The sequence below is a fragment of the Bombus bifarius genome, unplaced genomic scaffold (genome assembly GCF_011952205.1).
Source record: "Bombus bifarius isolate JDL3187 unplaced genomic scaffold, Bbif_JDL3187 scf7180000007973, whole genome shotgun sequence".
Classification (NCBI taxonomy): Eukaryota; Metazoa; Arthropoda; class Insecta; order Hymenoptera; family Apidae; genus Bombus; species Bombus bifarius.
In genome coordinates, this window is record NW_022884359.1 from 1,524,799 (window position 1) to 1,541,003 (window position 16,205).

Here is a 16,205-nt window from a genome sequence, read left to right on the forward strand (position 1 = left end):
AATATAGAGTATACAATTCGTTGAAATATCAGATATTTATTACAAAAATAAATAACATGGATGGAAAAATGAAAAGATGGATTGAGTTAATTCAAACGGGAGAATTAAACGGTATAATAGAAGATATTCAGGTTTGTAATTTTTGTAATGATAATAAATTATATATAGTATATACAATAATAATAAATAATAATAAAATAAAATAATAATTGTACCTTTTTGCGTCTATTTTCGTATTAAATTTAATATTTATATTTTTAGACAATCATACCCAAACAAAATGAAGACATTAACAGGTATATTTTTAAACTGTTATTGTATCTTTCGCACACTGCAGATAAATGCAATAGAGAAAATTATGCCATGGGAAAAGAGATCTATAAATTAACTTGTGCTCTGTGTTCAGTTTTAACCAATGTATTAAATAATAATAAATTTGTTTGTAGTTTATTTCATATCATTCGTTGCTTGTTAGCAATGTATATGTTTGATGAAGCATACAATGTATGTGTTTATTTAAAAGCAGAGAAGTTATGTTCTAATTGTTCTAACGACAATGTGAGTGATATGTTAGTAAAAATAGCTTATTTGTGGCATAATGCAGTTAATAATAAATTTCTTATTCTACAAAAAGATCCATCAGGTTCCAAAGATAATCTGCAATTAAAAGATATTATAAAATATGAATTAGAAATGATACAGATTGCATATCAAAATTCCACAAAGCAATTACTTTCAAAGATTAGTTCATATTTGGATAAAATTATAGTCATGAATTCAGAAACAAATAAATGTTTATCTGATTTTTCTACATTTACCACTGATTACTTAATCCAGACGAAATTATTATTTAACATTGAAGAAAAGCATGTCATATGTCGTCATATGCTTCATATAACAAGTAGAATTATATGTGAAAATATTAATGAAAAGTGCCTTAAGTCACCAACCAAAACTTTAAATACTATGAGCAATTATTTTAAGAAAATTTTAGTTGAGGATGAAGAATGTTACCAATGTTTCCTATTGTTTGAGTCTATATGCCTTATACTTTTAAAGCCAGTTGAATATTTAATAGAAAATGATGTTAAAACGATTCAAAAGTTGGGCAATAGTTATGAAAGACTTACAAAAAGCTATGGATATACAGGATCTATTAAATGGGCTACATTCAATATTGTCCATATTTTAGAACCATTGTTTATATATTGGGAAACATGTATAAAAAGTGAGAAGAAAGTGTATATAAAAAATGACTTATTATTGGAAATAATGAATCTAGTTGGATCTATGAGTATATGTTTTATCAAACAGACATCAGACAAATGTAAATCTTGCCAAAGTGAAAATTGTATGGTCAGAAAAGATATATATAATGCAGTAGCTATAAAGACCAGATGTATCAATTTAATTAGCAAATTTTCTACAAACGATTTATCAAAAGATATTTGTGTAATAGCTAGAAGGTTTTTGGAGCAAAATATAGCATTTATCTATGAAATGAAAGAATGTAAATGCAAATTGTGGACACATTTATGGTCCATCTCTAGCGCCTTGATTTATAACTTAGGCATAATATCTGGTTGCTTTTATGAAGAAAGCATATTTTTATTTTCTTTGTTATTTACTTCTATTATACGGTTTGATGGAATTGAATCGAAATCGCGGCATATCAATCTTCAGAAGCCCATTGCTTTCATATTACATAAAATAAGTAGTCTTCATTACAATCATGGCATGTACAGAGAAGCAATGACTGCAACTGCATTAAATGCGCTATTGAACTACAATGATCCAGATTCAAAAGCATTTCGCATGTGGACAAATATAAAACTTAAGTCTGTAACTTCCAAGAAAATTATGGAAATGACCATGCTAGCTTGCTTGAAGAAGGATAAATCAAAGATAGAAGAATTAGGATTAACTGTCGAATTATCAAAATACGATCTTGTAGAATTATGTTTAAAGGAGGTGAAAGGTTTACAAGAAGCAAAAGTTAATCTATCTGTTGCAATTCAGAAAGTTCTTAGCGAAGTGGAAACTTTAAAAGTAAACCCAATACAATACGCTTACATGGTCCAAATGTTAGTATGTCATTCATTAAATTTCGATAACAATGAAGATATGTTAGAATGTATTAAGCAAGCTATCTCAAACTTGAAAGAAATTCAGGTGGATTACTCTGTTTTGTGTTTACAAGCCAATTTAGAATTTTACATCTTTGTAACACAATTGCGTGCTGTGAGCAAAAGGACTCAGATCGAAATCGAAAATACGAAATTCACATTGTATGCTCCAAAAATAAACGAAATTGGAGAAAATGAATCTCGTAACGTAATACCAGCTTATAGCTTGATAAATATCAAGGAAGACTCTAGACTTATGACATACTTACAGGTACCAATAAAAAAGTGGGAGAGATGTTTAAAACAAAATCTCGTAAGTTTGATTATCGTTGCATCTTCCATTATATTTTTACTTAAAATTAATTCTTAAATATTTATGTATATTTATATTAACAGAAGGAAGTTGCAAAGGGATACGAACCATTGATAACTTTACGTACATTAGTCATAGCAGGTGAATATGCTCATTTATACAGGTACGAAGAATGTGAAATTAATATATGGAAACTTGCATATGCATTAGCATTTGAATTACAAGATAATTCTACAATTATTTATGGTACATAAATATTAAACTTTCTTTTTTTAAAACATATGGAAATTATAATATTAATTAGAATATTATTAACTTCTTAGTTATTGGACGTTGCATATCTTTGAGGTATATTAATTATGAATGGATTAATACTGCTAAAGAGCTTGTCATCAAATTGAAAGATAATAATGATGAAGATATAATTTACGCGATCGCTATTTTTTGGATAAGCTTATCAGATTTTTACTTTGAATGTAACATGGTAAGTTTATTATCTATGAATTATTAAAAACATTATAACTATTTCATATATTTTATTCTTAGCATGATGAAGCTAGAAAATTACTTGATGAGTCCAGAAAACTACCAGGAATTTCTTTCTTCAAAAATATAGCTGTATACCTATACAGCCTCGATAGAATTTTATACAATTGCTATTTATACAAAGAAAATATCAAACACGAAGAGTACACTCGATATATTGTTGAAACTTTGTATTCTCTGGTTAACTTAAACGAGGAACTTTCTGAAAGAAAATGTAAAATTTTTGTGTATAAACGCACTTTCTATCTTCGTAACTTGTAATATTATATTCCAATACTTTTTTTAGGGAAACCTCAACATAAGTATCTGTTTGGATTCGACATACTATTCTCTGCCACTGTTAATTTGTCCTTACGAATGAACTGTTTATTATCTTTCCAAGAAATTAGCGCTCATTTAGTAAGGCGATTAAAAACAGCACAAATATTGGGGGCAACCATAAGAGTTGCGGAAATTTTAAAATCCCTCTGTTACATCGACTTATCACGTACACAATTAAACGATTGTGAAGTAAAACTTCAAGGATTGGAACATATTCTAAATATTGAAACATTTAAATTATCCATGAACAGTAATCTTGCGAAAATGAATAGAGGAAATGTTTTAATAACGCCAACTCGAACTATAGATCCTATTAGAGATCTTCCTGAGAATAGTACCTCACCAGTTCTCCGAAATAAAGTGTTTGATTTACCTGAATTTATGTGTCATAAAGATTGTAATTGTTATGTTTGCCAAAATACATCATATCATTATTTGGTATTTACAAGTACTCATATTAGAGCACAATTATATGCATTACAGAAAAATACCACAGCTTCGTTACAACATTTCCATGGTGCATTTAAAATAAAGGAAAACTTGATAAAAACAAAAAGATACATATTATCATGTAGTAATGAATGTCTTCCTTGGCAAGAACGTTTTTACAGTATAGATTATGTATTATTATTAATAAACTTCTCTTATTTCCTGAGAAATTTTTCGAATACAAAACAAGAGAAAATAATGAATATCATCTCTTTACTGATTCGAATATGCAATGTGTGCAAATTGAAAGGACATCCAATATACATGATTGTTGAAGAACTGATGCTTGATTATCGTTTTCAAAATATATTTAATCCTTCTGATTACTCTAGTAAGTATTTATGTATGTATAAATACAATGTAAGTTGAAACATAAAACTATATTTAATTTTTTACAGAATTCACAGTTCCAGATGCTTCTGATATCGACATAAGTAAATACGTGCAAAAGTCGAGCATTGAAGGAAGTATTTGTATAACACCAATTATTAATAATACTCGAGTGAAGAAACCTATTACTCTTCGGCGTAATCGAACTCCTCCTCTTTTAAAGTTAACCAAAGTTAGTATGAACTTCAGTGACGATGAAGATACTTCTTCACCACCATCCAGATACAAAAAGACAAGATCGCATAGTAGATTAACGAGACGAAAAATTTTCGATGAAGAATACTCTGAAACTGTTAATCAATCCGAACAGGAAACAAATCAATTCAAAAGGAGTTTGTCGTTGCAGAAATTGATTGACACAAAGCAACACAATTCGAACGTTTCAATAAAAGATGTAATTAAAAAGATCGAGCTATTAGCACCAGAAATATCAGAACATTTGAATGAAACAATAGATAATGTAGACGAGCTTGCAACAAGCGAAAATGTTCAGAAATTAATTAAAACAGTTGAAAACTTTAAAGCGAATACAATTTTGCAAAAAAATTCTAGAAAAACACGAAATTCAAAGAAAGCAACTTCGAATGACTGTAGTAAGATTAATGAAGTGATCGCACTATTTAAGGATTTTTCTATCAACAAAACAGAAGATAATTTGAATCCAATGAACAAAGAGAGTGCAACGTCTGAATTTCATGAAGGATCTATATCTTTTATGAAAAGAGATACTTTATTGTATCAAAAACAGAATAGAAGTAACGAAGAAAATACAGAAAACCTGGACCAAAATAATTTAGATAATTTGAAAAAAACACTCACACGTGGAAGTGAAAATACTAGATTAAAAATTACAAGAAGATGTATGGAACACAATGTTCTAAATAAAGAATCACATAATGTAAGAACTAAAAAATCAAAAGAAAAATGATGATATTATAATAATCTGATACAACACTACCAATATTGCATATTAAATATTAAAAAGTTGAATCATTAAGAGACTGGTATTATGTATGTATTTTTTATTAAGTATTAAAGTTAATTTATAATGAAAAAAATACCAGATATAATTAAAAAGTTTTTCTTAATCACATTATATGTATTTTATGTACTGGTGTTATGAAGTAATTAAATATATTTCGTAAAATTTTTAAAAATATTTATTAAAATATTTCACATATGTACACATCTAGTAAAAAATAGTAGGAGTTAAAATTACTTAATGATATTACAAATGAAAGATTTGTTTACCTTATCACTACCCATTACTTTTCCTTTATAACATCTTATAAATAATAATTATATTTATTCCAATTAAATACTTTACAAACTTCATCCAATATTTTCGACAAAAAATTTTCCTCTGCAAATTTTTTTAATATTCTAAGTATCACACAAATTTTTGTATCGTTATATGGTATGGCCGATAATAATAAATAAATTGTTGCATTATTACCTAAAAGGAAAACGTAACATTTTATAATTTTATAAAATAATAAGTCAAACATTGAAAACTATTCACATGAATTACTGTTTTAAGTGATATAAAGTATGAATAAAAACGATCAAACAGCGGCAAAGTTAACAGTTATTACATACATTTTTTAGAATGAATATGCAAGTATAATCAATGAAAAGAAAATAACACTTAAAATTTTTGTCAAATCGAGTGAATAATTAAGTTAATGAATTTTTTCATTTACAAATCTTTTTATGTTCTGTTTCATATACGTTCGAAATCAAAAGTATATAAGAATATATTCATATCACTATATAATCACAAAGCACAGATAAAATTTATAAGTTACATTGCATATGCACAGTATGTTTAACTTTTCGCAAAATATAACAATTTTGTTTCTTTCTTTCACTGGAGCAACAAAAGTTTTAAAAGAAAGAATACTTTTATATAATTTAATGTTACAGTAATATACTCTCATTGCTTGCATATGTTGCGAGAAAATCGTTTGCAAAAAGTGTTTACTTTTATAACAGTGTATACAAATACATGAAACTGATAATGAGTACCTTTATAAAAGAAAACTGTTATGGCTTTATTTCCTCAAAATAAAGATATGTTGCAAATTTTTAAATTTCATGTGAATACACATTTAAATCTTAACAAAGTTACAAACATAATATATTTTTTGTACACATTAATTTATTTTTTTCAAGAAAACGGGAAAAACAGAAAGAGAAAAACCTCAAATATTTTAACTATTTGGAATATTAATAATGGCAAAGTCATAACATATAGTTTTAAAGTAAAATGCAAATAAATGGCCAACATAAACTGTAACATTATAACGTAATTAGAAAAATATCAAAAGAAAATTATAAAAGATGCTACTTGATTGTGTAACAAGAAAGACAGATTAGAATTTCTTATTAACACGTTCAAAAATGCAACATTATGGCAATAAATGCATTTTTATTTTTTTCTGCCATACAAAAATAATATGAAACTACAATAGCCAATAATCACAGTCTATAAATGGGTATAATTCAACTCAGAGAATTCATTTCTGTTCTGTTTAAAACTCACACCTCTCCCTATCTCTTCTTGATTTTTAGCTAATTCCATCAAAGCTAAAGCTCCTAGCCATTTCTGGCTATCTTCTGGAATTGGTAACTTGATAATATTATCCTCCTGTTTAAGAACAACTACTTTTAATCCTGTTTCAGATTCAATTGGTGGTACTTTTGAAATTGCATCTTTATTATTGTTATTGTTATTATTGTTGTTATTATTATTGAAACTTCCAGCCAACATTAACACAGTTGGTCTCGTTACATTTTCGCTAATATGAGAATTCATAAACGTATTTTGTCTGGAAATATCTTTTTGAGCAAAATCCCGAATTTTCACGTTAGACTGATTTATTGGAGATTCAGTCGTTTCGTTTCTTAAATTACTGTCCCAATACGTATGATTCGGACTTTTGGGAGGTTCAAACTTAGAAATAGAGTGGTTAATATTGGTTTTCATTTGGTTCGTGTTATTCGAAAAATTGTTCATATGATGCTGTGAAGAATTCCAAATGTTTTGAGATAATGTATTTGATGTTTCAAATACATATTTTGGTTCTTCTTTTACGGATGGTTCTAGAGATTCATTTTCAGTAGCTCTATCCCAAGATATTTGTGTAGATGTATAAGGAGAATCTACTTCTGACTTTGCAAGTTCAATTTCCTTACATGCATTTAAACATGAATTATCTAACAAGGCAGATGAATTATCAACAGGTGAGCTCCACTGCATTTGGTTACCATTAATTTTAAACGAAGTAGTTATAGGTACATTGATAGGTTTAGTGTCCCAATTTAAAGGTTTTGCTAGTTGCTGTTCCAAACAAGCTTCGCGTAACCATCTTTTCTTTGGCTGCAGTCTATCTAATGGTCTTCTTAAGGGAGTAATTGCTAACTTTGTTGATATTTCTTCATCTTCAGATGTTTGTAATACTGCTGGATCTTCATCTTGACTTTCTTCTTGACTGTCTTGACTCTCTCCACAATACAATCTTTGATTAGATTGCTTGCAATCTAGATTTTCTTGCTCTCCTGTTGCATCCATCATCAGACCTTTTCTAGACTTAACCCTTTTGTGATTTTCTGAACTACTCTTCCATGTCTTTTTCTTACGTTCATTCTTTCCTGTAGGTGTTCTATCCTCCCTTTCCCTGGACATTTTGTAACGTTCTAGCCATCTAGTAACATCATGAGGTAATTCAGTATTCTCTGATACTGGTTTTAATACAAAATCATCAGATCGTGTGAGAGTAGCATATGGATGATCTGGACAATGCCTATTGGCATGCGTAAATCTCATTTCACAGCCAGGTTCTGTACATAAAAAAGGTTTCTCTCCTGTGTGCAGTCGTTGGTGGGTCTTTAATTGCCCTGATTGCGTAAAGGCTTTTGTACATCCAGGATAATCACATGGATATGGACGTTCCCCTAAAATAATAATTATTCATTTGTAACAAAAATTCATCCTCGAAAATAAAAGAATATCTACAAATGTGTTGGTACATACAAAAATCACTAAATTAAATTTTTAATATATAAAATATTAACGTCTTTTTTAATGACAATTTATAAATAATGATTAATAAAAAGATTGATTAAAAAAGTGCAAATTAAAGTTCCTAAAAGAAATACATATGCTCTCTAACGAACTATTTTTATAAAATAAATAAATTAAATAAATAAATAAAGAAAGAATTTAAATAACTTTCCATGCAGTAAAGCAATTTAGGTAGGAAAGCCACAAATCATTTTTCTTTCCTTTAAACAAAGAATATTTCGAAATTTATAAAAAGATATTTTTTTCCCTCTATTATAAATAATTTTTTATTGTTCGATGCAAGAAATACTACAAAAATTTCATATTCAACGAAATCGATTCATTCACGCCAGGCTGTTTCTACAAATAAGTCATTTAATTATTTAAAGTACGTATGATGGCGATTGGCGGGACGCGTGACCGCACCGAGTTGGCCAAACCGTTAAAATCATATGGCTGTACAATCTATTAACGGGCCGTGTGATAACTTTTTTTCACAGAAACTTCCATCGAAATCGCTTCTATTCTCTATAAAACATGGAAAAACGATCAGATTAACGCTAAAAATAATAAATAATGGATACCTGTGTGAGTACGCAAATGTGCTTGGAGGCTTTTTTCTCTAGGGAATACACGGTTACAATAACTACATTTTATACTGCTCGGTGAGGTGCTTCCTTGCATCATAAGATTGGAAAGAGCATCGGCTCTTGGTCGACCACGACGATGACTTTCCGAGCCTCCTGAACGTGACCGAGGCCCGTTTCGCGTGGCCACCACACTATGCTCCCTGTATTCCGGCGACGAGCACGAGCTACCCGGACTAAGATTCACGTTTCTCGCCTCGTCGCCCCAGTTCCACGGATAAAGCATGCTATCGCACATTGGCGGACTGCACGGCAACGCTTCTGTCAATAGACGCATCTCACGCTTCGGCGTGTGCAATTCCATTTCACGTTTTTCACCTCACTCTCGCCCGCCACCTTAAAAAGTTCGTGTTAGTACAACCACCTACTCTCTTTCTCTCTCTTTCTTTCTGCCACCCTTTCGTATACCGCGTGCAACTAGTGAACCGCCAAAATGTAGTATATACCCGGTTCGACTTGTGTATATGTATATAAGTAAATATGTATGAAGTGGGTTTATAATAATAAGATAAAGTTAATTTATAATCGATTAAACAATTAAATTTCTTTTTCTAAACTGACGATTAGCTCGGGAAACAGGATAGCAATTTCTACTACGTCTTGTATTGTTGGCATCGTCTTACCGACTGTTTTCTACACGCGGCTTCATTCTCGTGCGCGCGCATTCTTTTCCGAGCAACGCGCCGACCAATCAGAGGCGTGGCGAAGGAAGAAACGCGTAATACAAAGTTAGCCTATTATTGTTACTTGTATAAGGGATTGATTAATTTTGGTAAATTATTTGTTGTTCTTTTTTACATATACTTGAATTACATATTTGGGTACTAAATATTTGTATAAATAAATAAATTGTAAATGTTTTCAGAAGTAGAAAATATGTAATATGTATCTCACAAAGTATTTTACGCTAATTTAACAAATGAAAGAAAAATTATAATATTCTAGGCGGTGTGTAAAGAATATTATTGTAATTAAACGCCTGTACATTTGAAACTTATTGTTATAAAATAATAGTTACATATTGCTTATATGAAGATTTGTTGAACACATGTATATATTATATATTTATGTATAGTAAAATATTATTGAAAACAATTTTTTTATTTGTAAAATATTATTATATATTAATATTGTATTTTGAATTGAAGAAACTTTGATTTTAAAACTTTTTCATGTTCACAACTTCTATTTTACATAAGAATGCGGCATAAGGATTTCATAAATGGTTTATACTTTATGATGTACTTATATATGAAATGCAAATTGAAAAAAACATGTCATATGTTGTTAAAAGAAATACATACTTAACACTATTGATACCATTTTCCACCTTACATGTAGAAAATCGTAAATTATCCTACTATTGATTTACCTATAGTTTTAATATCGTGTTCTTTTATTTAACGTTTTTCCAGATTTAATAAATTTTATACTCAAAATAATAATGTTTCACCTAAATTAAGGTTGAAATTCTATCAATTACATTCATATCCTATATGTTTTAAACAAAAAGAAGACAAAACATAAATAATAATAACATTATATATACTTTATATTTACTATATGTATTTATAATTATGTCTATATACATACTTCATCTAATTAGCAAATTGCAAAAAGGTACATATCCTCAGATATAATAAAGTACGTTTATTTTTACATCGCAGAGAGATAATAGACTCTCATACAACGTAAATATGTACGTATATGTTAAGTATATAAATAATACAAAATTTAATCAGGTAACATAAAAGGTGTAATTCGGCGGACGAAAAATAACTCCGGGGAAACGATCTTCGAGAGAAACTTTTAAACAATATCATTGCATAATATGCGGTCATACGAGATTTTCAATTATTAAATAAATCGTAGCCATCAGGTATCGAACATCATAAATACAACTGGTTGATATTTTTTATTTAAACGCTATGAAATATGATATACGATAAAAAATAGCGTGTATAAATATTATTGTACGACAATAAGATAAAGTAGTATAAAAGATAAGAAAATCTATTCAGTTGGCGTTAAGTAATTCATGGAAATAATGCCGGTTTCTTTGAGAACGGCAGTACGAAAAACTATCTTGCTTTATCGATGAATATTAGTTATTTTGACAATACAATAGGATTAAAATTAAAAATTTAATTTTAGAGGGTGATTTACTGTCTGAAACGATATAAAATTGACGATATAAATAATATTGGTGGGGAGGTGGCGCGCTGGGTGCAAGACAATTATGCGGTCCCTCCCTGAGCACAGACCTCGTGGTGAACTATTCTCCGACTCAGCCATATTGAAATATTGGATGTCTCTGTTACACAAGGGCTCAAGAGTAGCCGTGAAATTTTCGCGTGATCCTCGACGAATAGAGGATAAGAGACATCATGGAAAATATGTACAGCATTGCCGTTACCAACAAGTTCTCGTTAGCGTTGGGTGATGACGAAGATCCGCACGAAAAACTCCGAGAAGAGGAACTAAAGAAGGAAGCTAGGAAAAAGGAGAAGCTTTCGGAGAAGGAGAATAAGAGTAAGCAGCCGGACGCACAGAAAGGAACCGGTAATAAAACTCAAAAAAATCGCGTGATCAAGGATTCCCAACAACAACCTTCCAAGGTTCAAGATTTGAAGAAAGATCAAGGTTAGTCATTTTTCATTGCGTTCTTGCCTCGTGCGCGGTATTATGGCCGTCGCTCCTAGTCCCTCGTGGGTCCATGTGCTTTTGATATTTTGCCGCACACTTAACGATTTTCTCGTTCTGTTGCTAATCATTTCTTTCTATTAATTCTTTCAATCAATGCTATTCTTTAAGTTCGAACAATTTGTATGGATTTTATTGTACCAATGTTCATGTTTCTTGTAACTTTTTGAGAATTTTTTATACCGCATAGTGTGAGGTTCTCGTATCGTAAAAATAGAATTTACCAATGGTGACCCCACGTGTCATTTAACAAATAATTACGATAAGCTGCTGTGATTTATCTCGAAATTTTTACACAATCGTTAAATATGTGCAGGATATTAATATAATTTAATGAAAAATGATTTCTGCGTTAGGTGATTGGAGATTCTATTATATTTTATTGTTTGATGATTTATAAAAGGCTCTTATTATTTTTGCTGCAAATAATCGATATACTATATTAAAATTATATTGATATGTATATGTATGTGTTTTTGCTTTGACTGTGTAAGTTATCCAGAAGCTACATTGATCAATTCCATAAATGAGAAAACTAATAATATATATATTCTATATTACTTTTTAAAATTTACCCTGGAATTTATTACTATTTATACTATCTTCTTATTATTTATACTATATTCTTTTTAAAGAATTAAACATTAATTATTTACTTAGATAATGAAATTGAGAGATGGACAAGAGTTGTTTGGTTTGGCATGTAGCAAGAGGCTCATATGTCAAAATATAAAATTAATATTATGAGAAATTACTTTGATAATATAAAAGTTTTTATGTATTCTAAATCATTAGTAACTGTAATTATGCATTGTTTACAAATATAAATTTTGTTGTACTTCTGTTTTATATTAAGCTATTATGTAGATATATGAAGTATATATATAAATTACTAATTTTTAATAAGTTTACTATTTGTAACAATTCCATTTTACTTATTAACATTATGATTTTTTTTATATAGTTGGCGATAAAAAGCCACCGCAATCAAGAACTGGTGGTGGAAATCGTAATGTCAAATTCTCTGGAGAAAGTAGAGAAGAACGGAACAATAGGCGTAATCGTGAGGATGGTGAAAGAACGCCTCGTGGTCAGGGAGAACTAAGACGAGGACCTCCCGGGTTAGTATACAAATATAGAAAAAGAAAGAAGTGTTGACAATATTTTTATTTCTTTTTGTAATCTTTTATTTTTTAATTCTTCAGTGAGGGACGTGAAACTCGAGAGTTCCGAAACTCCACTGATAATCAACGTGGTGAATATGGGGAGCGTAGGGGTCGTGGTGGAATGCGCGGAATGGTGCGTGGACGTGGTGGACCACGCGGTCGTGGAGGATATGATTATCGTGGAAAACGTGAATTTGATCGTCAATCTGGTTCCGATAAAACGTATACATAATTTTTCATTTATTCTTGTTGAATTATATCCCGATAGGTATTTAACATTAATAAATCCATTGTTTGCATGTTTAAGCAGTGGAGTTAAACCAGTAGACAAAAAGGATGGTGCTGGTAGCCATAATTGGGGTACCCATAATGATGAGATTGAGTAAGTATTGATTCTAACAAAATTGATTTAACAAAAATTCACGTTTTAATAATTTGTGTTCCTTATTCTATTTTCAGAGAAAGTTTAAATCAAGATAATCAAGATTGGGCTAATGAAAAACCTGATGGAGATGCCAATCAAACGACCACAGAAACAAAAGAAGGAGAGATAACTGCAGACACGGTGGAAGAAAAGCCTGCCGAGGAAGAATCACGCGAATTGACTTTGGATGAATGGAAAGCTTTACGTAATAACAGAGTGAAGCCTCAATACAATTTACGTAAAGCTGGAGAAGGTGAAGATTTGACTCGTTGGAAGAAGATGTACGCGTTGGAAAGGAAGAAGGAGGGAGTAGATGAGGAAGAAGAAGAAGAAGAAGAATATGATGCTGCTGCGGAATATCCACAACGTGTAGGGAGACAAAAGCGTCTTTTGGGCATTGACATACAATTCAGTGATTCTCGGCGTGGTTCTGGTGGACGTGGTCGAGGACGAGGTCGTGGAGAACGTGCAAATGGTCGTGGATTTGGTAATCGTGGAGCTCCTAGAGATGGAGATTCACGTGGTCCTGTAAGTATTTGTATTCGTTTTCGATTGAAACTTAGTGTGTGTAGATGTAATGCAAATTATATATATTTCTTACTTCTAGGCTTCACAATCCGAACAGAGGTCGCCTCGAGGACGTCAAAATGCACCCAAAGTAGATGATGAAAATGATTTCCCCTCATTGGGATAGGTGGTTTCACTTGTCGTCTACGATACAATATCCCACCATTATCACCAGCATCAGTACTACTACCACAGATAAAATTACCACTAATACTAAAACTATTACTATCAACATTTTTGCGTCAGTGAAAAGGTTATTAATGCATAATACAGTACACCCTTGCAAGCAGATACGTAATTTACCTAAATAAATCGTAGCGCTTTGAACGCGCTCTTACATATTGGCACATTAAACATACATATAAGAAGTCGCATGATATGAAACAATGTAGATCACGATCCTTTTTTGTACTTGTAATAACTCAGTTCATCCGTAACTAGTTCTTAAATTCTAGTTTACGGATGAGCGGTATTAAGAACGAGGCTGGATATTCATGGACTTGTTGAATAATTATAAAACTTGAATACTAGATAAAGAATATGGCTGAAAGACTAAGCGGACCAGCAGGAGTATAAATATCAAAAACATTTTACACAATGTAGTTCGACGCTGCTTAAATCTGAGTGAAACACACAGTTCCGAATAGAAATAAAAAAAAAATCCACCTGTATGCCAGGAGGTGAGACAGTTTAGCCTAGATTTTAATTTTGACGTTGTCGTATATAAAAGGCCTAAGGAGGCTGGCCATAGCACCGACTCTTATAAACTCATGTATAATAACTTGTTAGGCGGTAAATTTTAAACATTCTTTCTGTTTTATAATTTTTATATGGTGTTTGAGGAAGCCTTCGTGCATAAAACATATGAGACTTTAAAAAAAAGTGTGTATTTGTATCTAAGAAAACATCTATGATATTAAAAGTGTCTATTTAGGTATATACTAAGTTTGGCTTATGTAGAAGTATAGAGATTTTTCCTTTCAAAGATGTAATCGGTCTGTAAGAAGTTAACATTTAAGTAAATATTAGAGAGACACATACAGACATAAAATACAGATATACACAGCTTTACATATATATTGTATAACGAGTTTAAGAAAATGGTCGATACATACATTCAGAGGGACAGATAGGATGAATCCAGTCTTATATAGTTACGTTATACGTCGATTATCATGTTCTTAATTATGACCTGCTATATTAGTTATCATCTATTGTATTTGTTACATGTAAAATGAAGAAATACCACAGCCAAAAAATCCAAACCCTCTCCATAAATGCGAAAAGAAAAGTAAGAAGAGCGTTATTAAGCTGTTTGAAGCTTAGTTATATGTGTAAATAACATATTTACAATAATAAATTGTGACACATGAGTCACTTTAGACTTGACTACTTAAACCAGTCGACTTATGAAGAGATATTCTACAAAGGGTTTTTATTTGTGCAGTATGTAAAGAATGTGAGTACAAAGGAGATTAAAAACAAAAACAAAAAAATGCGTAAAAACATCTTACATCGAAGATTTTCGCTACAAGGTATAATGGAAAATTGGGTGTCACCAAAAGCTATGGGAAGGAAAGAGAGAAAATACGAGAAGTGCTATACCCACCCAATAAAGTTATAAGTCAAATTCCATTGTAAGCACCTTGTTCTTCTCGTTCTTTACGTATGTCGCCTAGGAAACACTATCGGTTCGTCTTGAATTGGACGCCTTCTTGAGCTAATACAATGGGAATGTAGTAATCAATCTCAATTTCAAAACAATTCGAAGTTTTTCAGTACTAATTGCTTCGAATATGATTTGATAATTAAAACATTTGAAATATTGTATAAATCTTGAATCTTGCAAGTTTCGATAAATATTGAATGGTTTAGAAGATTTCAAGGTTTCAAAACTGACTGAAAATTTAAGCTATTTTTACAGCTATTATATATTAATGAGACCATTAATATCTTACATAATAATCATAATAATTATACATCTTTTATAAGATACTAACTATCTTGTTAATATATTATACATACAAGCCACTGAAGGTAAAATATAATACAAAATATAAGACATTGAATACTTATCAATTTTGAAATTTATCAGAACTTTCAGGATCCATTAAAACTACCAAAAATTATCGAAGCTTTAAGGATTCAGGATTCTCCAAAACTTCTAAATGCTTCAAATATCGAATCATGTTTGAAGTAATTTGAATTTTGTTAAATATGTACATATTCGAACTGATTCACAAGTCCATGTAGTGATGGGATTTGAAACACTTCGAATTGTTTCGAATCTCTGTTAATACGTTTTAGAGCTTAGAAGTCTTGAAAACGTTGAATGCTCGGAAAAATAGGTTTGAAAGTTTTGAGAATTTTGGTAAATTTTAAGGGCTTGGTAAGTATTTGATATTTTACGAACAGTTTTAATATATAAATATTTTTTTATCTAAACG

At 30.4% G+C, this 16,205-nt stretch overlaps 3 protein-coding genes across 4 annotated transcripts; 2 read left to right on the forward strand and 1 right to left on the reverse strand.

Annotated features, from left to right (window-relative positions):
* Nucleotides 1–56: 56 nt before the first annotated feature.
* LOC117216615 lies at nucleotides 57–5,234 on the forward strand. The gene is made up of 7 exons (XM_033463479.1): nucleotides 57–131; nucleotides 262–2,439; nucleotides 2,523–2,685; nucleotides 2,763–2,923; nucleotides 2,986–3,199; nucleotides 3,272–4,126; nucleotides 4,194–5,234. The coding sequence occupies exons 1-7, from the start codon at nucleotides 57–59 to the stop codon at nucleotides 5,111–5,113; spliced, it is 4,566 nt and encodes a 1,521-aa protein (XP_033319370.1). The 3' UTR covers nucleotides 5,114–5,234.
* Nucleotides 5,235–5,343: 109 nt separating this feature from the next.
* Nucleotides 5,344–9,202, reverse strand: LOC117216661 (RE1-silencing transcription factor-like). Its single transcript, XM_033463552.1, has 3 exons — nucleotides 8,836–9,202; nucleotides 6,731–8,142; nucleotides 5,344–5,641 (listed from the first exon to the last, which is right to left on the reverse strand). The coding sequence occupies exons 1-3, from the start codon at nucleotides 9,200–9,202 to the stop codon at nucleotides 5,576–5,578; spliced, it is 1,845 nt and encodes a 614-aa protein (XP_033319443.1). The 3' UTR covers nucleotides 5,344–5,575.
* A 1,931-nt stretch (nucleotides 9,203–11,133) lies between these two features.
* Nucleotides 11,134–15,156, forward strand: LOC117216667 (plasminogen activator inhibitor 1 RNA-binding protein-like). Of its 2 annotated transcripts, none has more exons than XM_033463563.1 (6): nucleotides 11,134–11,541; nucleotides 12,566–12,722; nucleotides 12,807–12,989; nucleotides 13,075–13,149; nucleotides 13,227–13,719; nucleotides 13,799–15,156. In XM_033463563.1, the coding sequence occupies exons 1-6, from the start codon at nucleotides 11,286–11,288 to the stop codon at nucleotides 13,883–13,885; spliced, it is 1,251 nt and encodes a 416-aa protein (XP_033319454.1). In that variant the 5' UTR covers nucleotides 11,134–11,285; the 3' UTR covers nucleotides 13,886–15,156. The 2 variants fall into 2 exon arrangements, with proteins under 2 accessions (XP_033319454.1, XP_033319455.1); XM_033463564.1 differs by having other exon boundaries at nucleotides 13,078–13,149.
* Nucleotides 15,157–16,205: the final 1,049 nt, after the last annotated feature.